We start from the raw sequence: 23,881 nt of genomic DNA, 5'->3' as shown, positions 1-23,881 counted from the left end.
CAAACAAAAACCCCACAAACCACCATAAATTTTAGAAATGGAGCCCAGAAAGCAACACTCAGTAAGTCCTTGTGCAAAGCGTTGAAATAAAGAAAAAGATGACTCCTGATAGAAGTATATGGGGAACAATCTTGCCAACAAAAGTAGAAGAGGAGTTTTGAGATACTCTATGACATATGTCAGCATAGTCAAGTCTGATAATCCTTTTGCCTTCGAGCTACAAATGTATTTAATGAAAAGCAACACCCTTGACAAGACTGTCACCAGGAGAGAAAGCAGCTCAGCTGCTTAGCTATGCCTACCTGGAGCTTACGTAGCTGTTTGATTGCTTCATCTCGAGCCTTGTTTGCAGCTTCTATCTGACCTTCCAGGTCTTTCAGATCCATCTCCATTTTCTTCTTGGCTGCCACAGCAAGAGCCCTCTGTTTGCGCTCATCTTCCAGTTCTGCCTCCAGCTCTCGCACCTGTGAAATCAAGGCATTTAACAGGCTCAGTTCCAGTAAGGAAGGGAGCGAACAAATTCCTAACAAAACGTCGGTGACTCAAAAGGCCTTTGCAGAGCAGAATTAACATTGCTCAATTGGAAGAGGACTAAAGAATGTAAGCTACAGGGGAGGACACTGCAGATGGCAAAAACAAATCCAGAAGCAGATCTCTCTGAACTGACAAAAAGGAAAACAAAGACAGTAACTCAGCATCTGAAGCATTTCATCTGTTCAGCTACTTGGTGATCTGCTTCATGCTCAGCACATCTGCCCACATTTAGGTTATCACTTTCGGATGGATGTCACTAATTCTGATCGAACCACGAAGAGGAGAATAAGAAGTAGAATCACCTCATTTTCTCAAGAAAAAAAAAAAGAAATAGTTCCCTTTGAAACAGCTGTGCTAGTAAAATTTATACTCCAACAACTTTTTTTTTTTAAACAAAACAGAAAAGTATCTAAGCAGCAAGCCAACACGAACTAAGCCATACTTATGCAAAAATAAAACTGAGCAAGAGATATCACAGGTTGCCAACATGAAAGAATGTATTTTATTCTGAAGCAAGCCTCTCTCCTCATGCTAGGTCAAGAGCTCTTGTCCAGCGCAAACCATTTGAATTTTGCATTGCAGTGAATGCCAAAAGCCCGCTAGGCCACGTTTATTTCTAAGGTATCTCTATACTGCAATTCTCAGTAATTGTACATTTTTGTTTTCTTATGACAAATCTTGGGTGTTTTTTCCCTCAAAGGTAATTGTAATTTAGAACCACCTTCCCTTCCAAGCATGAAATTTTAAAGTTTATTTTTGAGTCTCTTCTGATCTGCTTTGTGCTACTAGAATCCTCAAGTCTGGCAAATCTCGAATCTTTGCTACTATTTTCATTTAGGAAACCATTTACTTCACCGCAGGTTTTTTTCAGTCTATCTTTGCATCCTGTACATCGAATTTGTTCCTGTACATCGAATAAGATGGGCGTGAAAGTCCAAATACCATACCCCTGTCCCTGAAACACACCCACGCAGCGATAGCCAAACCTCTGTGCCCAGGCTGAGTGATTTTGGAGGACCATCAGCAGCAGACTAACATTAACAGTTGACCATGGCCAGTCCTTAACAAGACAGAGTCTATTGTTTGTAAAGATCAGTGCTTGGGAATTCTGTAGAATGGGATCTTTACGCAAAGAGTTTTATTTTTCTGGTAGCAAGTTATCACTGAAACCACAGAGCTTTGGCAAAAGATCCTCACCCTTCTTGCTATGAAGGACAGTAAAACAGACATACTTGTTTAACCAGCATCCTCTTCTTCTCTTCATTCTGTTCGTCTCTGGCTTGCAGATCTCTCTCAAACTGGGCTTTCATAGCTTGCATGTTCACCTCCAAACGAAGCTTAGCATCTTCTGTGGCCTGCAGTTCATCTTCCAGTTCCTCAAGCTGAGTCCTCATCTCTTCAACCTGTTGCTCTAAAGTTCTCTTTGACTTCTCCAGTTCATGGACCTAAGCCACAAGCATCAATCAGACCCTTTCCTACAGGTACCTCAACATCAGCAGTTATTAACAGCAAAATAAAACATTATATGAACTCAAGACACTACGTTTTGTGATGCTCCTAACCGGACAACGAATCAGAAGAGGCAGAGCAGCATCTCTAAGTCTGTATTAGAGAACCCAACAAACATCTATGCAGATAGGTAAGCTGTACAGTGTAAAAAGAGAAAAACACAGAGAAAAAGTAGTAGTGAGACAAGCTGTTAAATTTAGCACAGGTGCCACGAGTCGTTTGGCCAGCACTGCTCTCCATGTCTCCGTATCTTCTGAAGAAGCCTCATGTTAAAAAAGACCACCCCCTTATTCTGAGCATTCAGGCCTCCAGAATTTTCGATTATAAATCAGCTTCAAAAAGTTCTGGTTTTGTGTCAAATATACTTCTCCAGCCAGTGAGTTTCCCCGTGTTATTCTCTATGCAGTACATAACAAAACAGGTATGGAAATGTACTTACATTTTTGCCCACATCATCTTTAGAGCTCATTAAGTCTTCCATATCTGCACGCAACTGTTTGTTCTGTCTTTCAAATTCTTCCTTAGCTTCCAGGGCTTCTTCCAAAGCCCTGGCCAGAGACAGTGCTTTGGTTTCCTTCTCCCTTGCTTCTGCTTCAGCACGATCTCTTTCCTCTGCATATCTGGCAGAAATGTTCTTTTCTTCTGCCAGCATCTGAACATAAGAAATAATTAATCCCTCTCATAAGTTGTATAATCAAGTCCTTCCTGCCTCAGGTGTCTTGGTCAATGAAGTGGTTAATGCTTTAAGTTTAATTGGCATTCACAACTGTCTAGTCTCTCAGTCTTGATCAAAGTGCTAGTAAAAAAACAGCTACTCTGGGATGAGATGAGGAAAGCAAGCTACTAATCAAGATTAAGTAAGTTCTAATATTATTGTCTTTCAGTCCTCACATCCTTTCTAAGTCTGTCTGAGGGATTACAATAATAATCTTAAGTTTTTGTCCCAATGCAATTTCTTTTTTGTATATAAATAGCTTATTGCTTGATCTAACAAGGCTGAAAGCTGGCCTTTAGCTCACTGAAGTTTTAAGTGGCAAGTTAAGAGTAACAAAGGCCAAGCTGCTCACAAAAATTTACCATTAACCACAGTACCCTAAGTCTTTATACAAGGCTCACTTATGCAGTATTAACAAGATGCCACTTAAAACTCATAGAAAGCACCAAGGTGACAGGAAACTAGACTACCTGATCAAACTTCTTCTGCTTTTTCTCCAAGTTGGACACAATCTGGCGCTGATGATCTAGGTCTACCATCAAGTCATCCAGCTCTTGCTGCAGGCGATTCTTCGTCTTTTCCAGTTTGTCATAAGCCATTGCCTTCTCCTCTAGGCGCTGGCTTAAGGACTCCACGTCCTTCAGTAATTTCTTCTTATTTTCCTCCAAGCCTTCAATGGTTCCCAAGTCATCATCTACCTTTTTCTTAGCATCAGCTAACTGAAACGTAACAAAAGAAAATAATGTTCCTTAGTGAATCATAATAAGGAGAGAAAGGCATCAGGTCCAAAATACAAAACTAGAAACAGATGTTATTACTAGAGCTAAAGTAACACAAAAATTGTGAGCTAGCAGGATACCAAGTAGGAGAAAGTCCTGCCCACTGCAGTTAGTTGTACTGGTCATCACTGCAATGGAGAAAGACCACACACTGGTCAGGGTTGGAAGGCACCTGGAGCCCACCCAGCCCATCCCCCTGCTGCAGCAGCTCTCCTAGAGATGCTGCACAGAGCCATCTCCAGGTGGGTTTGAATGTCTCCAGCGAAGGAGACCCCACAGCCTCTCTGGGCAGCCTGTGCCAGGGCTCTGCCACCCTCAAGGTGAAGTTCTTCCTTGTTCAGAAGGAACTTCTTTTGTTGCACCTGCCTCGACCTGCTGGCTATGCTTCAGCTTGTGCACCCCAGGATCCCACTGACCCCTTGGCCACCAGGGCACACTGCTGGCCCATGGGCAACTTGCTGCCCACCAGCACTCCCAGGTTCTTCCCCGTAGAGCTGCCTTCCAGCTGGTCAGCCCCAGCCTGTGCTGGTGCGTGGGGTTGTTCCTGCCCAGGTACAGGACCTTACAGGTTACCACAGGAAATTTCATTCTGAAATCTGGTTTAGCACATGAAAAAATGTCATGTAATTTGCACAAGAGGTTTGGCACACCAGTTCATCTCACCTAGAACCGGCAGGCCTTACAGAAGTCCTGCCATTTACAATAGCTTACCTGGGACTGCAAGGCGAGCATCTGTTTCTCCAAGTTCTTTCTGGCCTCCTCTTCCTCTTCCTGCTGCTCTTGCAGGTTGTTCTTCTCCTCTTCTAGCTGCCTAATCCTACTGCTCAGGTTGAGTTTCTGGCGGGTTTCCTCCTGAAGCAGCTCCTGTTACACAAACAGGCATACTGAAGGTTCTGTTTGGCTCACAGTGTGTTAACCGGCCTTAGGCTACCACTTCCCATCACTCTACGTGGAGTTTCAGGTCTGATTATTTTTCTCACAGTGTATTTGTACAAGGACATGCTTATGAAGACCATCTGTAATTGAGGTTTTCAAAAAGGCACTGATAATTCATTTGGGGCACTTATAAACCTTTATAAAGTGCATTTCTGATCAGGGAATCCATGCCACTGTCTGTTCTAGAAGTTAACGGATGATACATTTCCATCTTAAAAGGGATGAGCACAGAAGTCACCTTCAAAATTTATTTTTCTTCTTTCAGACAAGCATATAGGGTACCTATTTTAAGTGACCTGGGGAGAATATATAGCAGCAAATCCTGCAATAGCAGCGTGCTTCCAAGTTTTGCTGCATTGCTTAAATATGAAGGTCAGTTTAAAGACAGCTGTAATTTGGCCATGGAAACTTCTGCCATAACAGAAACTAATGAAAGGTGTAACCACCATCCCCCTTCTCCCCCAACCTGCTCCTCAGAGACCTCTCCAATTGTGATTAACATTATTCAAGTAGTCACCATTAGTATTTTTATACAGGGCAAAAAAAGAGTGTATTTAAGGGATGGATACCATGCATAAAGCTGCATATTTAACTCAAAACCAAAACCTGGCAGTTTGAACTTAAGCTGTAAGAACTTGAGCTGTCAGGCACAAGGGACAATACCCTGCCTTTTACTTTCATATACCCCAAGGGTCTTTACTTACATTAACATTCTACTTGGAAAAGTGGTTTTGACTTAATTCTTGCCTCCCACAGAGACAAAGATATAAAAGAGAAACCGAAAGGCTACAGTCTATCAAGTAGTGAATCTTAGATAATGAAAAACTGGCTCCAAATGTAGCTGAGCGATCACTGTGCAACACATTTCACGAGACTTCAGCAGGAAATACAGCTTCTGCCCAAGGGACTTTCCGAACCATGAATGAAAATGTATTTTCTGTTATGCGGTTAGCATTTCAATGAGGGGCAAAGCTTTGGTGCAAAGTTCAAGCTTCACTGCACACGCACCTGCGTATCCTGAAGCTGAGATTCCAAACTAGCCGCGTCCTTGGCAAACTTAATGCCTTTCTTCTCCGCTTCCTCCAGGAGACTTGAGACATTATCCAACTCGTTCTGCAAAGCAAGCAGTCTAAAGGTAACAGCATGCAGCTGACTCACAGCAAAGCTTACATCCCACTGGGAGCTGGAACTGCAGAACACAAAACCTCAAAAAATTCCAAGTATAGAAAGACAAACAGTAGGTCCCAATAGAGATACACAACAAGCTAGAAATATCAAAGTTTGGCTAGAAACTTCAAGTTGGAAGCCAGTCTTGAATCTGAGCGATGTAACATGAGTTAAACATGCTATTTATCAGAGCACGTCATTCCAGTATCTGCATTCGTACTTAAATGTTATCTTTAGTTATAGGACCGTATGTATCTTTTATGGATCCATTGATTCAAGGATTATCAGGATGGCAGCTGGGTTTAAAGCATCACTGCAAGAGAAAAGGCTACTGCCAGGTGCCAACTCTTGCTGGTTTAGGCTATGCTACTTTTACGTACAGTGTGAGACTGCCTGAAAGCTTGCTTCAAAAAGAACTGGGCCATTCCCTTTCTCAAGTATTTTAGCTTGATTTACCTGAAGTACTCATTGCGGTGGTTTAACAGCCATCCCCAATTGCGCTTTGCCTATTTTCGCCATTCCCCAGAAAAATGGGCATTTACTTATAATCCTTACCTGCTAAGTTCCCAACTTGGCACAAAAGGAAACCCGTGGCCACCGTCAATCAGTACACTTCTGCTCACAGCTACAAATGCTGAGCTCTTATGGAATCTACTCGATTCCATATCCAAGCCAAAAACCTGTAGGCCAGCTTGGCTACGCAAAGCCTCCTACAGGATTTGGTCTTCAGGGTGGGAAGCCTGTACTTAAAAGCCACTATAATTCTCGCATAGTCCAAGAAGTTCAGGACCTAGCTGCATCTTTGAAAGTAATTTCCCCACGCCATTTCTGCATACGGTTGAGACTTTTCGTTTCTTGCCTATTTTTCAGCAGTTTAGGACTTCCATAAAGCCTTACCTGCAGCTTGTTAGCTTTCTCCGCCAGCTCCACCCTCAGTCTTTCGCCTTCTGTGACCTTAGCAGTTAGCTCTTGTACCTGAGCATCAAGCTTCTTCCTCTTATGTTCAGACTCTGCCTTGACCTGCTGTAGTACCTTCACTTCACAGGCTAACTCCTTGTTGTCGGACTCTAGGCCTTGCTTGTTTTTTTCAAGATTTGCTTTGAACTAGGGAAGACAAAAGGAAAGAAATTCAGAACTTCATTAGATATGAATAAAGTTTTCTGCTAAAAAGTATTCAGTTCAGCGAATCAGATTTATAAGTTCGAAGATAAAACAAGCGCTCAGCAAGTTGTGAGGAAGGAGTGTTTAAAACGCTGCCGTGTAACATTCTGTGTATGTTAGCCAAAGACTAAGTTAATGCAAGTTACTCCACTCTCACATATAACAGGTAACAGTGAGGACCAGAAGGTACTTCTATGAATTCAGCAAGATCTGGGATGTCAGTGCTGTAAAATGACTGTTTGAGTAGCGCTGTAAGTAGGAAGGAATGTGCCCATTAACAGATCAGCATGGCTCATCTCACAGAAATAAAAGGAAAGATATCAACTAAAGCTGCCCTGATTTTAGTAGGCATAGCAGCCTGGAAGTGCATAACAAAGCACTTTTCACCACTGCACTAACATTTGTCAAAACCATTTCTGAAAAAGTAATAATTGGCATAAGGGATGTTTAAGTGCCACTGTTACTATATCACCAGAAATGACATCATCTCATCACAGGATCTTTAAGATTGCACAGTATTTTTCCATCTTTTCATGCTCTTATTGAGAGTATTTAATGAATAAGGAGAAGATATGCCTAAGATATCTTATTTTTCTTAATAAACTGTAATTTCAACTACGTTTCTCACTTAGAAAGGAAGCTTGTGAAGTACTCCCTGCATAAAAATATTATTACAGTATATGAATCGTCCACACATACATTTGTGAATGACCAAAACCAATTTCACAAACTAAAGAGACCTTTTTTTTTGGCAGCGTTGGAATAATTCTACTTTTGAGCAAGACACTCAAACTACACTGGTAGGAACCCTGCTGTCCAGGTGTGGCTCCTCCTGCCTGCTCTGGTGGTGTCCACCAGAGAACACAACACCGCTGTGCAAACTGGCAAGATGCTCCACAAATATCTAGCACTGGAGGTCACAGAAGCATGAACTTAGGAGCGGCTGAAAGAACTTTTACACTACCTGCACTCACCTGTGAATGCTGACGTTACAGTTACCCTATGTGGAAGCATCCTGCAGTTCACTCATGCAGAGAGCTGCTTTTCACCAAATAAGCACGTGGACCGCTGGAGAATCCCTACTGAAACACTACACGATTTACCTCCAGGTGTGCCACTTCCAAGTCTAATGAACACTTTTCAGACAGACGCCAAGACTGTCTAATAGTTGAAATATATTCAAACCGGCACGATATATTTGATTCAACTGCAATTGTTACACATGTACAGAGGACAACTCAGCTCTGCAGATATCAGGGGAAGGGACCACAATACTTTTGGTACTTATAAAAAGACCCAAAGCAGAAAAGTGCATTTTTGTAATTTATTTTCTTCTCACCCTTTTGGCCTGTTCAAGTTGTTCAGAGAGCTCTTCCAGGGCAGTAGCATGCCTCTGCCTGATTTCCTGGATCTGTGCTTCATGGTTTTTGGTTTCCTCTTCAATCGCTTTCTTCAGTTCAGCCACCTCCTGCTCACGCTTTGTCCTAGAGAAAGCATCAAGGGTTATCAAAATCAACATTTGAGTCTTGCAATTTGTATTCTTGTAAATTAAAGATGAATTTTAATGGTGCCCTCTTACACTGACATATGATCCTACCTCAGCTCTTGCTGTGCTGCAGTGGTATCCAAGGTATCTTCCAGTTCGGTTTTTAAAGCCTCCAACTCTTCACTTAAATCTCTTTTCTGCTTTTCTGCCTTGTTGCGTGATGCCTTCTCAGATTCAAGATCCTCCTGGAGTTCTGCAATTTGAGCCTGCAACTCTCTTATCACTTTCAGTGCATTGTTTTTCTGAACTGCTTCTTCATCACCTCTGTTAAAAAAAGGCACAACAGTTAATGATATTTCATAACTTCAGATCTATTCTCATAACAGTCTAGCACTATTTATTTACATAAATGGCATCTTAACTCTTCCACTAGAATAAAATAAACATTCTAAAACTTCACAGATAGAAAACCACTACTGTTACTCTCAAGATCGTGACAAGCATAGTGCCACAGGTACTACAGGTGCACTATCTGAATGACCAAGCTTTCAAGTTTACATTTAAGTATTCCAATTTTGCAGATCAACACTGTCCCAAAAATGCACTGTTTCTAGAATTTTCTCTTGCTGCAAAATTATAGATCGTTACTTAAAAAATACAGAAGGTGTCTGGCATGTGACTGCAAGGACTACCACACAGATCTTGATAATGTCTGTCCCACCCTGTCACTGAAAGTACTCCATTAAGAGGGCTCACTGAGAATTACATGGTTTTTCCCTCCTGAGCCTGAACTCTGGGAGACTTAAAAGCTTCCAGAGCACAAACACTATTATACCCAGGTGAAACTTCTTTTTTTGCAGTTTTGTAGAGCAAGGACGTAGATAAAACACTGAATTACTTTTTTTTTTTTGTCATGTCTACGCAAGGCACAGGTGCCTGGAGATGCTCTAGTACAAACACAAACTGGCTTCTGCTTTAACATTCCCAGTTCTGATATATCTGCAGTCAACTGAAATTTGGCTGGGAAAGCAGGTTTCTACCACGCTTCTGTAGCCATAAGCACCATGGTGCTCTGACCTAGCAAGAGCAGCCTGCAGTTCCTCCTCTTTTTTGGCCAGCTGGATCTTCAGTTCTTCAATCTGGGCTTGCAGCTCAGCTATTTGGTCCTGTAGGTCTGTTGTTTCACCATCAAGTTTTCTTTTAGCTTTTTCTAATTCTTGACGCGTCTTCTCCTCCTTTTTTAAGCGCTCTAAGGAAGCAAAAAATTATATTTATATGCAATTTTTTCTCTTGTCATCCTCGGGAGGTTCAAATGCAGGGCCTTGGGGTGGCAGAAAAGGCTGGGAAGTTTAATTTATACAGTGCCAGTTCTTTTTCCAGTCTGTAGATGGAAGGCTGACTGGGAAAGGTGAAATAGTGAAGTCGAACTGTGTGATTTAGATACAAGGTCAAGAAAATGTCAGTGACTGGAGAAAGTAGTCTGAAATAAGGGACCAGAAACATAACCTCATCTTGATAGAAAATAAGGAGTGGGATCCAACAGAAGAGCAGTTTGAGCTGCTAGGCCAGATAATCATCACAAATATCAAGATTCAAAAATTATGATCAACTATGGACTGGAAAAAACAATGGCTTGCATAGTTTTGGACGGGCTAGGCTAGACTCCAAAAGGTCTACTGGAAAATAGTATAGCTTAAAGAAAACTTGGATAAATCATTTTTGCAAGTATTTGTGCCACTAACTCACATCCCATCGATATTTAGCAAGACTCTGCAACCCTGATAACTTCCAGTAATTTACTTGTGTAGCTGAGATACTCCTGCCCTAAGATACTTCTTTGTGAAAATCATTCAGTTATCAGTGTCATAAAAGACATTTAGTTGATCTGCTTGTTTTCCAATTAAGATACTTACTGGCTGCATTGTTTACAGTTAGCTAATGACCAGATATGTAATATATTACAAGTCACAGGAACATTTTGCTTAGCATAGCATTAGCACAATGCTAAATGCATTAGCATAAACTTACTACACTTGTTCAATACTTTGTGGGTTCTCAGTGTGGAGATTTTTCTCACATCCTTCCCAAGCCTGCTGCTGGATCAGGACATCATCTCCCACATGGAACGGGAGCCATGTTCAAGAATCACCTCTTAGAGCCACCCAGGGCTATTTGGGATTTTCCAATCTAAACCAATACTTTTTTCTTAACAGTTCCTCGTTCAATAAAAAAAATAGCACTTTTCCCTCTGTTTTTTTACATTATGGTAAAGTGACAGTTAGAACAAAGTAATGACCCAATTTTGTAACTGTGAAAGTTCATAGTAAACTGAATTAGATTTTTTTTTTCCAAGTATCAATGCCCAGAAGTGCCAAGACACTAGCAGAGAGGCCTTAATGGCTTCTTGAATCATCTCCAAGACTAAGTATCATTTTACTGTGCTTTACTAGCCAAGAAATTGCATGCCTTGTGTTTAAGCTTTAATTTCCATTTCTAAGGTCATTAGTCTTGGAACGGTACCATAACCAAACACATCTGTCAAGTATCTTCAGAGAGACTAGTCCCAATTTAAGCACACAACTCCTGAAGCATTATTTTCCAGTGAGTAAAGATTACTTATGCCCACCTTAAGGTCTCTGAATACGATTTTTAAAGAAAAGGTACATCAATCACCTACTATCTCTATTAGGTCAATACCTTCCTGTACAGATTAAACTTTGGTATTCTTCCATAAGCACAACAGTTTTAAAATATGTAGTGAGACAGGCCATAAGTGAAAAAACTATTTCCAAATTAGGGCACAGAGAGCAACTCAGCCTTGTATTTTGCAGCTGTGACTTGCTAGTTTATTAGTGTTGTGCAACAGCTCTTTACAGCCATCAGTAATTGTTAAAAAAAAGACACAAAATCAAGAAAGGTTATATAGAGAGCTAGTTTAGACTGTGACAACAGGCAAAACAGTCAGAAATAAATGGCCAAAGAAATGGAACCATTTTAGATAAACAAAACATTAAGACAATCAAAACAATTCAGATTTGCTTATTCAAAAAATATTGGAAGCCTAATGAATGCCTAATAACATTCTTCCAGAAATATTTGTTCTAATGTGTTATTATAGAAAAGCATAGCAACTTCCCAAGAGACAGATGTTCTACCTTGTTACCAAGGGATGCCTGCAACAACATGAATTTCTGGGTGTGTCTATAAATGAAATGGGTTTTGAAAAAATGAAAACCTAACAAGTTAAACATGAGAAAGACTAAGCAGCCAGATGCAACAAGTCTTGCAAGTGACACAAATTTCTTTCAAGATTAAGATAAAAATAACAGCTATTAAGGTATCTACATATAAGGTTACACTTCGCAGTCTGGACCAGATACTGCATACATCATAATAAGTGATTCATTCCTTTCTAGCATGATGTCCAAGCTCTTAATAGGCAAATGTAGTAAGAACAAACCTTCCAAATCTGTGATCATCATTTCTTGCTTGTTCTTGAGCTTGGCCAAGTTTTTAGCCTTTTCTTCTTCTTCAGCCAGCTGAGAAGTACATTCGGCAATTCGATCCTCCATCAGCTTCTTTTCCTAGTTAGGAGAAAGGGGAGAAAGAGTAACTTCTAAAACACAATTTGAAAAGTCTCTAAGCAGCACAAGTAACTGAATATATAAAATCCATATACAGGTCTCATGCAGCACATATATATATTTATATGTATATATACACACACATATATATAAAATACAGATTTTATGTCAAGTGACTGACCTGTCAATATTAAGAATCAATTGGAATAGCATAGAAGCACAAACATTTGTTTTCCACGAAAGTGAGACTTGGACTTTAACAGACGGGAGGCCTGCTTTTAGGACAGCATTTGCTGTACGCTTTTGGAAATCTGTTTGCAAAGAACAATGGTAGCTATGATAAACACTGTTTCCAGCTCTTGGATTTGTAAGATTCATGAAACTGGAAAGAATACATAACAAATACCTCCCTCTTTTGAAGGTCAGTTCAGAAGCGTCTCTAAGTGTCTCAGCTTCAACCTGTTCAAACCCCACACATCTTCAGGCACAAACTTTATAGACAATGTAACAGCAGTCTCAAATGTTTTGAGAGCTATCACTTGGCACTACTACTATTACTTATGTACAGAATCTCCACCATGCATACTGGTCTCACCTTCAAAAATTTGGAATTTTGGTCCTCCAACAGTAGGATCTCTTCCTCCATCTTCTTGATCTTAGCTTCAGCTGTCACTTTTTCAAGCTGCAACTTCTGTCGAGCTCCCTCCTCCTCATCAAGCTGTTCCTCTAGGTCCTGGGAAGAAAAGCAATTTCATCCATGCATTTTCCAGGTTACCCATATGTTAATTTATTTTTTTTTTAACTTGGTGACAAAGATGCATTATTTCGAAAAGCCACCTGCTCTAACACTAAAAATGCCTTTGCTTTGTTAGATTCATTTATACTATCGATGATCTGGTAATGAAATTAAGGGCCATGTGATACACATGGAATTTTATGCTCCATATTTCACCTTTGGCTGAAATATGCTGTCTCGGAAACATACACTCACTTCAGAGCCTTTCACCTTCCTAACTCTGAACATAAAATAAAATGTTTATTTTATGTCTACTTAATGACAACCAAATCAGATCAGGCTTTATGCGTACTGCATCTGAACGGGGCACCTGGTATAGAAGTGCAAGTGCCTAAGAAGAGACACCACAGGAGACAGATCTCCTGATTTCAGTACGAATCTATACATCAGTATTACAGCTGACATGGGTCAGATACTAGCACAAATAGCTAGATACGACTAGAAAAGCAATAATGTATTGTGCTTCTATTCATTCATGGTTTTAAATAAGATATTCAGCCACACATTAAAGGACATTTATTAAAAGGCATCAAGAGCTGTGAGATGTGGGGTTTGTTTCCTCTTCAAGTACCTGGAATATTTTGAAAGACAGATAAGTTCAGGTATCCCCTTTTTCAAGATACCCATTATTCAAAAGGAAGTACATAAACCATCTGATTTTCACCAAAAAACCCCAAATAACCTGGGGGAGATGAAGTTATCTTAAAGCATACCTGAATATGGCCCTGCATTTTCTTTTTCTCATTCTGCAATATTTGGTTTCTTTCCTCTTCCTCTTCAACTCTGGACTCCAAATCATGGAGTATTTCTTCCAACTCTTGTTTTTTGGCGGCCAAGCGAGCCCTCATCTCCTCAGCTTCTGCAAAGAGCTCTGTCTCTGCCTGTAGCTGCTCTGCAAGAATGTTCTTCTCTTCTAGAAGCTGTAAATATACCAGAAAGGTAGGAAAGTAGTAAAAATGACATTTCCAAGTCCCTCATGAGTGGTTATACATGACAACTACAAACACCAAGTTCTGCTCCAATTCCTGACTCCTTGGTCAACATTCAAAACCAAAGACTTTTAGCAGAGGGCTTTATCAGCAGCCCAGATACCAGGTTTTGCAATAGGGCTACAGCAATATTCACTCACTTGTCCCTCCAGTTTAAAGTAACAAATCCCACTGCACCTACTCCACCTGCCCTGTTCTACCAGCAGAAAAAGATCCCTACCTGAAATTATGTCTGAAAAGGAAAAACGACACTGCTACTGAAACTCTTCTGTCAACTAGGAAACGCCAAAAAAAAGTTTAGTTTTGTTAACATGGTGTTTCCCGGAGGAATGGCTCATGCCGTCTCTTCTTATTCCATATTTAACTGAGTGTGAAAGGAGTTAGCTTGCCTGATTCTCAGTGCTTTTGCTCACAAGTGTCTCCCCAGCATCGCTCTCTCACATGGGATATAGTGAAATTCACATTCTGGATATCAAAAGCTGATCTTCAGCACAAACCTGTTGATGTTTCCTTTCCATTTCCTCAAGTTCTGCCTCCACTTTTGTCTGTTTTTCTTTCACCTTCATCAGCTCCTCATCCTTGGCTTGAAGTTCTTCTTCTTGCCGAGTGACTTGAAGAAGAGGCTTCACCTGCAAAGATTTGAAATGAACAAGTAAGAACCTGCACTCACCTACTTACAAAAGCCAAAGGAAGTCACAGAATACAACGAACCTTTGTGAAGACTCTCCACCACTGCCAGTGCCTAAGCTTTAAATATGCAGCGCAATTCCTCTGCAGGATTTTCAGCGCACTCAGCTGCTGTTGTTTCTTTGCAAAGGCCCTGAAGACAGAAAGAGCAAAACCTTTCCTGTAAAATACGGCTGATCATCTGTCTGTGTTAATTTTTAGTTTACCCAATCCTAGAACACTTGCAGACCATTAACAGGCTTATTTTTTAGTTTCAGTGAATACACTGATTTATGAGCACTCATTCCTTATACAAAGAGGCAGAGCAAGGGCTGGATTCACCATCTTCAAAACAACAATTATAAATGCTATTTGTTCTTACTCTTAATTAACAGACTTCTACTTAAAAAGATAAAATCAGGATGGATTAGCTGCTGAACTGTCCTTTAATTTCAAAAAAGAGGCTTTCCAGAGTACCTCTAAGAATCTCCAGTGGAGGAGAGATTTTTTTTGCAGCCACTTGCTATACCGTAAACAGCTGCATTTTCACAAAGGCAAGATTAAGGAAAGGAGATAGTGTTAAGGAATGAAGGTGCAAATTCTTATTAGGCAAAAATTCACTAATACCCTGGACACAACTACAGTTTATCAGGCAACACAGTTTTAAGAAAATCTCTCCTGAAATGGAAGTTTTAATGCATAGCTCCCAACCAAAGAGGCTTAAAATGACCACAAGAAGATCAAATCAAAAAAGCACACATACTTCCTAGCTAGGTATCCTCTACAGACCGCCTGAAAGAAGATGATAATGTCTGTGATCTTCAGATCTCGTTCTTCTTCTAAGTGTGCCAAGACACCAGCTCGGAAAAAGATCTTGCTCTGTCCAATTCTGTATAAGTTGGGGTCCAGCTCTAAGGCTCTGATCTAAATGGACAGACAAGCGCATTGTTACTTCAAGAAAAGGATAATTTTTGTTTCAAATTTTCAATATTTTAAAAATGTTTAGGTATAAACACTTACCATACGCTCACAGGCTTGCTTACCATCCATAAAACCTTTTGGAATTGCATTGGGAGTAAGGATCTCATACCTTTAAGTCAAATGAAAAAACACTTTACATTCAACAATAAGCCACATTATTATAAGCTCATAAAGCTATAGTTACCTAATGCACAGCTAAGGAATTTCTCCAGAAAGTTTCTCCAGCAGTCTGTTTTAGATTGTTTCCCCTTCCCTCTTGTAGTATTTACTTGTAATATACTTGTAAATACACTTGTAGTATTTAACTGCTTCAAGTTCAAGCCACTCAAAGACCTCACACATGGTATTGGATTTTCTTCCAGTTCGCTTGGGGGAGGGGGCGAGGGGTGTCTTCAATTATTTAACAAGGAACTTTATGCCATAAAAACTCAAAAGACTGCTCTTGTTGTTACCTCTGTCTAAATTCCTGGAACACTATCCTGTTTGGAAATCCTTGTCGACAAATCCTTATTCCTTCCAAAACACCATTGCAACGAAGCTGATCTAGAACCAGATGTGGATCCAATTTTCCAGCCTGGATCAAAAAAAAAAAAGAAAGTGGTTTTTAGTCCTTTAATTTGTAGTAATCAAAAATTGCAGTTTAAGTTTTTCAGGCTAATGAAGAGAAAGAATTAGAGGAGCGTCTGTAGTACATACCCTCTTTTCGTGATTTGGAATGATGCAGCGAACAAAATTGGGATTAGTGTTTCGGAGCGTTGCCATCAGCTTGGTAAGAGATTCTTTATACAGTTGGCCAACAGTACGAAACATGCCCTTCTTGGTCTTGTATGCAGAACCAAAAGCTGTCTCTGTTATTCCAGTGACCTGATCCAGACCCACAATACGATCCACTGGGAAGGACAAGAAAAAATAATTAAGTGGGCTTTTAATATTTGTCAGGTATAAAGACAGGCAAAAAGAGGAGCAATAGTGCAGCAGCAGAAGCTTTGCGGAACAAATGACAGAAGATGCCATCAGTTGGCAAGGCAGTCAGCATGTACTAGGGACGCTGTGCAGAAGCAGTGGAACAAAAGCCACAAACTTATACAGCAGGGTAGTGTAGCTTTAGTAGGTACAGACTGAAATATCCAGCTCTTTACTTGCAGTTCTACATGACTAGCAAAGCCCTTTTCTTCATTGTAAGTCAACTTCAAGAGATAGGAAGCTGCCTGGAAACTCGGAATTGTTTGATTTTTTTTACAATGCAAAATATTTCTAAGTCGAACATTTGCAATTGGACACCTGTGCATATAACGCAGCGTCACTTATGATAATTATATAGATTAAATCTGAGTTCTGTTGAATGTTCAAAAGTGTTTTGAAAGCATAAAAATTTACAGAAGAGTTGGAAATAATGTTATTTCAGTGATGAGGGAAAAAAAAAAAAGGCATCTGCCAGACTTCTGCTGGTCTGCTACTTTGAAAAATTCCTCCAAGTTTTATACAAAACTGAAAGGACCTCTCTAGCCAAAAGACATGCTTCAAAACAGGAAAACTGCACATCAAAGTGCTTCAAAGCTGACATAAACCATCAGAATAGAGATTATTTTTTTCATTGATTTTTTGAACATTTTGGGTAAGGATCTCTATAATTTCTTCTTCAGAAGCACAAATTAGAAATCTGACTGCTGTTATTAAAACCTTTTAGGCCAAAACCATGAATGTGATTTCATGTGCATGTCAACAATTATTTAAACAACTCAAAAAATACACAGGTGGCTTAACACCTTAATAATTAGTTGGCACTTCTTAGTACTGAGCAGATACACAACATACGTTGGTTCTCCATGAAATCCAAGCTAGCCAGCCAGAAATAAGCAACTATATGTAGCTACCATTTATATTTTGTGATGTTATCTTCAAATTCATTCAAACCAAAGCAGAGGGAATTATGCTTTGCTACCAGAATTAGTTTTGTATATGACAAATAAGTAACATTTTATTTCATTCTTGTACTCAACTGGTTTTCAAAGGACTATGAAAAAAAAAAAAAGGAAAATTAAAAGCAGAAAAATACAGGGCAACAAGTTTGAATAATCACTTCTAGGTCTTCCATGTAGTATGTAGTATAAAGCAGAGCCCAGATCCTCCACAGTTTTGAACTAAAGAATTTAAGAGGCTTATTAAAATTAGAAGAGTAAGTAGGTGGTAAGCTGTTCATAAGAACATATCCCAAATATTAAAGCAGAATTCAGTTCTACACCAGAAATGGGATAGAAATTAGCAATCAGTCTTACAAAAGATGAACATAACAGCTTGTAAATAATAGAAACATGCACCGACCTGACACCACTAATGACTGGACACCATTCAACTTTGTTTGGCCAAGTACTTTAAAAAATTTTTTAAATCTATCAGATAATTGTGCATCTTTTGTTTTGCTCCTCTCTGTCCTCTAGCTGTAAGCTGGTTATTGATGTTTCAAAGAGGATTATTAAAGTTATATTTAAGCTTTCGCTATAGGTTAAGAGCAGTCATTGAACAGCAGGACTGGACAATCATACATTGGCTAAAGCCTCTGAATGCAAGCCCTCTAGTAATTACTTCAGGAAACACCACTAGCTTCCTCAGGTATGTGATGTATCATGAGTAGTGGGAGATACCCAAGCAAAGATCAAAACTTCAAAGGCACAACCTTCACAAACACACAGACTCGGGGAGAGCAATACAAGAAGGATGAAGAAGAGGCTGGATAAAATATCTAAAGCATCTACAAAAAGATATTCCAAATAAGTGGATTAGTTGATTTTTCAATAAGTAAAAAAATATGTGCAGCCTCTGCAAAGGGATATATTACAATTAAGAGGTTTTTAAAGAACAGAACAATTCCCACAAGTCTGGAAGAAGTTTGTTTCACTTACTACCCCCACACTACAACTGCAGCACTTATCCTGATACTTCAATACATTCCTCAGCTCTCCTCCCCAAAAATATATCCACGTTCTAAAGTGTTCCAGAGTTTTGTCAATGTCGGACTGCAGAAAGAAGCTTGATAGTGTTACAAAGCTTAGGCATTCTCTCAAATGCTTGGAGATACCAGGATTATCACTTAAGAAGCAATTCTATATCTCAACATGGAACTAGGAAGCAACAAACCTTTTTACCTGCAATGCTTAAATGCAATGCATAAAATAGAGATGTTATATGTATGCAGCAGCAACTGAATAGGTATGCACTCAAGAGACCATTTGCCTTGTGGAGGTATACCTAAGTTTAGCATGAAATGAAAAAGTTCATGCAAGCCTACGAGCAAAAATGGTTTTCCTGTAGATACAACAGCCCTGCCTTTAGTAGGCCTACTGTTTTTACATCCATTCACCTGGTGGATCATGAAGACCAGTAATATTGTCATAGAAACAGGCTCTCTGAATATTCTGAATCTCTAAGGCAGAGAAACAGCAAAAACAGAAAGACAGAAGAGCAGATACACAAGACACTTCAGTTAGTATACAGAACAGGTTTATCAATTGCAAACAGACTTAACTGTGCTACAAAAGCAATTAGGCCACAACATATTCCATGCACATTTCAATTATCTGTGGAAGCAGGTTTTGAATATTTGGACCAAAACACTTTTGCTTCTGTGCGTGTACTCAAAAGGAAAGAAGCAGATCCCCAACCAAAAAGTTCCTTATATATTCAATAAAACTGCTCTCTGTAGCTGAACCAAGTAAGAGGGAAACTCGGTATTAACCTACAGCACCATCTATATAACAAGCTTAATTTCATCCTTGAATAAGAAACTACAGGATTTATTTACTGTGGCATGTAGGTATGTGATGTTAAAAACTACAACAGAAAAGTCCCTGCTAAGTATTTATTTGGCTATTTCTGCTTTTTAGAGTATTTTGGTAGAAATGTTGAAAAATACTTTAAGCTGTTTAGCTAGTTTACTTGCACATCAACAGTGTACGCTTAAAATAAGAATATATTGCATTTGATTTTAATATGCAATATCTAAGCACTAGTATGGCTGTTAATTAATTTTATTTTAGGAGATGCAGATTTCCAGGCTATCACCCACCACTGCACATGAAACAACTATGCTGGTGCTCACAAAAGACAACATTTTATTAACAGCAAGAACCACTACAGCTGTTTACATTCAGGACTTCACTGCAGCAAGTTCAACTAAGAGTTTTGGACAATATTCTACATGAAATTTGACACAGGGTAACAAGTAAGTGAATATCAGTTCAAATAATGAACATGAGAAGCTGCTACTCAGAAATGGTACATGTGCAAGGGACCACAGGTGCAACCCAGCTTCCTTGTACTTTCAGTGCTAAACAATAAAGAAAATGTTGATATTTACAACGTAGAGGTGGAGGGTGAGGAGGGAACAAGCACAAGAAAACCCGAACTCATCCAGCAAGGTAAAATCGCTAACAACTTGTGTGCTCAGAGCATGATCTCTTACCATCCTTCCAAAGCTCTGCAACAAATTTATCGGAAGACTGGTGCAAGAGCGTAGCCACATTGTCATTCAGGGGGTCCATATTCTTCATCAACCACTCATCTGCCTTGTAGTCTACCTGTAAAGCAGCCAAGTTGCACATGATCAGATGGACTACCAGCTTTAGGTTTAAATTCAAAAGCACCAAAAAAAAAGCTTTCAGAATACTATAGTGATGTTTTCCTCCTATTTCCTTCTTGATACTTGCTTGGTGTGAGTTAGTTTGACCTGTTTTAAGGAGGCACAAGTGCCACGAAAAGTTATTATTCTTTCAAAAAAGTAAATGGGAGTTTTTCTTAAAAATTTTGCAATCTGTTTGCTTACTAATAGCTGGTATACATTTTCAGCCTAATGTTATTGCCGAAATAAGGCTTCACATTCACTGTGAAGATGTAAAAACAACTCTAGCGTAGATTCTAATTACTTTATCTAAATTACTAGAGAGTAAGTTAAGGATGTGCTGAAGCATGAATTTTTTTAATTTCACCATAGCAGTTATACTTAAACACCTTGTTCTACAAAGAAAACAAGCAAAGCTTTTATCGTGAAAGAACCAATTCTGTGGTTTGCAGTTAAAATATTGCTCAGCAGTTGAAAACTCAATGTTACTAACACGGGATTCATCCCAACCCCAAAAGAGAGCCCTAAAATTCCCCAAGTCCAACAAAACCTCTATACAGACTAGCATGTTTTTGCTTCAACCAAACTGAAAGTTTTCTATTTTTAAATAAGGGCTTTGGAAGGAAAGCCACAGTTAAAGGCTTCCAGCACCCAAAACCAAATCAGATCATTATCTGAGTAATTGTATAAAAAATGCACTTTTACAAATAATTATAGTTTTAAAGGAATACACATTCTGATCAAAAACTGAAAAATGCCTTCTGTCAGAGGAAAATATGCAATGCCACTATTCCAGAAATGCCCACTCAGTTTGGCAGAAGTAAACCGTCCTTCAGAACACCTACTTCCTAGCAGTCAGGCACAAAGCTGTTTTACTTCATTTTGATTACCTAAAAGTAACCTACTGTTAACTGCAGTAACAGTGATGATTTCATTATTTCTGAATTAACTGTTGTAAATATTGATACAATAAAATGTATTAATATCTTTAGTTCACTTTTTGCTACAATTACCCAGTACCCACATCAACAAATAAATAACAACAAACCATTAGTACTTTAAATGAAAATTAAAGGATAGTTCTTAATCATTCACACAGCCTGTTTCTTCTAAATATCAGGACAAAACCTGGTACTAGGATTAAGTTTTAACTCCTTATGAAACTAATTACATAGCATGGCCCTATAGAATAGGCCTGGTGATCACAAAGGATCCACAAAACACAAGAATTGTAGTTATTTCATGGGCCTGTTCACAATGCACCTGAGCTCTGTCCCCTTTAGCGGGAGACTGAACAATTAAACTAACAGTAGAAATGAAAAGGCATCAGCTTACCTACAAAATGTGATAAACAGAAAGTCTTACATGAACCAAGGAGATAAAAGTGAAGATGGCACACTGACACAGCCCTGCTTCAAGCACTACTACCAACAAGGAAACACTGGTATTCAGAAAAGATTCCTTAAAATAGAATCCTGAAAAAACCCTCACCTGTAAGACCTGACAACAAAATTAAAGGAAACTGAAATACTTGCTTAATTTGATGTTAACTTATATTTTTCAGTTCTGCCTGTTGGGTAACAAGTTCCATCAGAGCTCTCCTGAACATGTTCAACAAAATTAAACAAGGTCACCCTCCTGCACAAGTATCTCTAAATTTGATAGCTATACTGCTTAGTACTTTCCCAAAAGCAACATTTCTAATCAAGTATTTAACATTTAACCTTACCTTCCCTGCATAGTGAATAATGCAGAAGTCTGCTTTGTCCTTTAGCTGTCTTGGCTTTTGGAACTTGGAGTGGGTTCCTTGTTCTTGGACCAATTTTTCCACAAATGTCTTGTCAGTAGCTTTAGGGAACCAGCATTCTTCATCCAGTAATGCTAACACACCAGGAGGATTTGCCTGAAATTCAGTTGGATTTAATTTCTGTTAATATTTAATATATCTATTTTTAAGAAATTATTATTTAAAGCACAGCATTGAATGCCATAGTAAGTTATCTAAACTGATTCCAATTTGATTTAAATTAAAAGCTGTGGGGGAGTCCAGGTCAATGAAGGACATTATGACTGGTTCCAACCAATTCATTCCAATGTATACAGAGCCAGACACGACAGACCTGATCTAGTGCTGCCTACAGCCTTGCTTTGAGCAGGGACTGGAATAGATGACCCCCACAAATATTTCTGTGACATGTACGTACACAACAGTTCATCCACATTTGCACAATAGTTAATGTCATGCTTTAGTGTGGGCTAAACTCAAGAAAACGATCCCTCTCAGCCACTCAGTCCTACTGTGGCAGCCACTGAGCCTCCCCTTGCTCAGCCCTGTGTTGATACGCAGCAGCATCCAAAGATTCAGCAGGCTTAACCTGAGCAGCCAGCATAGTTTCATATATTCCCTCTCTTTCCATATAATTTAAGCATTTCGTTTCAAGGTCTGTTTATTCTTTAAGTGAAGTAGGGAACAACCAATGTCTGTATTTTACAGCTATAGAATTGTTTGACAGGATCATTTCCCTCAGAGAAGACACTGATGTACACAGGAAAGCGATGGAAAAAACAAGGTTTATAATGATTTATACTTCAAAAGTTTTTAGTGAATGTAAAGTTTACACATTTGAAGAGAGTTATTTCTATGTGTCTGCTACACGGCATCATATTTACAGCACAATTATGAAGATAATGGCAGTTGCTTTAAAGAAAAAAAAAAATCAAGTAAGTTGATGCATTTCAGGATATTCACCTAAATATCAGCATGCTGAAAGCATCCACACTTAGCCCCTGAGGTTTTTTGGCAGAGATTTTTACCTTCCAAGAAGGCAGAACTTTCTAAGTTATACACGCAAAGTGCAAACCTTTAATAACTGAAGCAAGATTGCCCTTTCCCTACTCTAAAGAAAAACAAGAACACAGCTCATGAGCTTTTCTGCTCTTCAGGACACACAGCATCGTTGGCAGCTTACGTGCATTCTAGAATACACACATGAAAATTTAGAGAGTAGTAACCACAACGCTCCAGGTTTAATTTAAAAGGCCATAACATGATTTTGACAGCATAGTTCTGAGGTGTGAAGAAAGGTAACTTTCAGGAATGATGATCTTTCATCTCCTGCACCAGGGCCTCCTGCTTTGAAGCCCTCTTAGCTTCCAGATACTAAGCAACCAGAGGAATATGTTAAAAGCAGAGCGACTAAAACAACCCTTAAGATACTGTTTTCCTATTTGCAAGGCAGATTTATGGGGAAAATTCTACTCTAAAGGAAGTTTCGGGAATTTTGTTATTGATCTCAAACAAAAAAAAAAAAAGTTCACTGTAAGTCTTGTAAAGCTTTCTAACTGAGCCACAATGGCATGGTTTAATATGAAAGTGACAGGATTAAAGACACATCATTAATACTAGGGGGAAAAAAGTATAAAAATAGTAGCTTCATATCTTTAGCTCAGTGTTCTACCCTAAAGTCTGGGCAAACTCCTGTAAGGATAAATCCTTTTACTAATACACACTATTTTAGACTTTGGACTTCAGCATTCAAATTAATTCACTTTTTGTGACAATATGCAGACAGTAAAAGAAAAACTCAGAAGTCTAACCTCTTCTCCTTAGAGCATTATTAATGCACAGACTTACAGGTCTTTCGATTAAGTCAATGCAGGGCTGCAGATCCAGTCCAAAGTCAATGAAATTCCACTCTATACCCTCTCGTTGGTACTCCTCTTGCTCCAGGATAAACATTGTGTGGTTAAATAACTGCTGAAGCTTCTCATTCGTGTAGTTAATGCAGAGTTGCTCAAAGGAGTTCAACTACAAGAATAACATTAGCAAGCAAGAATAAATCAGCAACAGAATTTGTCACATATCTGAAAGTCAAAAATTTGACCTTACAAGGCAGTTCTCCAAAACTCTGTAACGTTCAAATACAATGTAAACAAGATTGAAAAATGCATTACACAAATCTC

The 23,881-nt window shown here is 39.1% G+C and overlaps 1 protein-coding gene across 2 annotated transcripts in view; it reads right to left on the bottom strand.

Moving 5' to 3' along the window:
* The window catches only part of MYH10 (myosin heavy chain 10), a 100,402-nt gene that overhangs the window by 7,362 nt on the left and 69,159 nt on the right, over nucleotides 1-23,881 (bottom strand). For both annotated transcript variants that reach the window (XM_040580535.1, XM_040580526.1), the window contains 22 exons: nucleotides 23,553-23,726; nucleotides 21,648-21,821; nucleotides 19,763-19,877; nucleotides 16,000-16,193; nucleotides 15,756-15,877; nucleotides 15,343-15,412; nucleotides 15,086-15,246; nucleotides 14,368-14,476; nucleotides 14,154-14,285; nucleotides 13,381-13,587; nucleotides 12,467-12,604; nucleotides 11,748-11,871; nucleotides 9,365-9,536; nucleotides 8,399-8,611; nucleotides 8,141-8,285; nucleotides 6,538-6,744; nucleotides 5,482-5,586; nucleotides 4,249-4,401; nucleotides 3,229-3,477; nucleotides 2,483-2,695; nucleotides 1,767-1,979; nucleotides 303-464 (listed from right to left, as the gene is read on the bottom strand). In XM_040580535.1, the coding sequence (XP_040436469.1) occupies nucleotides 303-464; nucleotides 1,767-1,979; nucleotides 2,483-2,695; nucleotides 3,229-3,477; nucleotides 4,249-4,401; nucleotides 5,482-5,586; nucleotides 6,538-6,744; nucleotides 8,141-8,285; nucleotides 8,399-8,611; nucleotides 9,365-9,536; nucleotides 11,748-11,871; nucleotides 12,467-12,604; nucleotides 13,381-13,587; nucleotides 14,154-14,285; nucleotides 14,368-14,476; nucleotides 15,086-15,246; nucleotides 15,343-15,412; nucleotides 15,756-15,877; nucleotides 16,000-16,193; nucleotides 19,763-19,877; nucleotides 21,648-21,821; nucleotides 23,553-23,726 (3,552 nt within the window). The remainder of the gene's footprint in view (nucleotides 1-302; nucleotides 465-1,766; nucleotides 1,980-2,482; nucleotides 2,696-3,228; nucleotides 3,478-4,248; nucleotides 4,402-5,481; nucleotides 5,587-6,537; nucleotides 6,745-8,140; nucleotides 8,286-8,398; nucleotides 8,612-9,364; nucleotides 9,537-11,747; nucleotides 11,872-12,466; nucleotides 12,605-13,380; nucleotides 13,588-14,153; nucleotides 14,286-14,367; nucleotides 14,477-15,085; nucleotides 15,247-15,342; nucleotides 15,413-15,755; nucleotides 15,878-15,999; nucleotides 16,194-19,762; nucleotides 19,878-21,647; nucleotides 21,822-23,552; nucleotides 23,727-23,881) is intronic.

This window comes from Falco naumanni, chromosome 1 (assembly GCF_017639655.2).
Source record: "Falco naumanni isolate bFalNau1 chromosome 1, bFalNau1.pat, whole genome shotgun sequence".
Lineage (NCBI taxonomy): Eukaryota > Metazoa > Chordata > Aves > Falconiformes > Falconidae > Falco > Falco naumanni.
The sequence above is the reverse complement of the archived record's forward strand: the minus strand, read 5'-3'. Positions and strand labels throughout refer to the sequence as shown.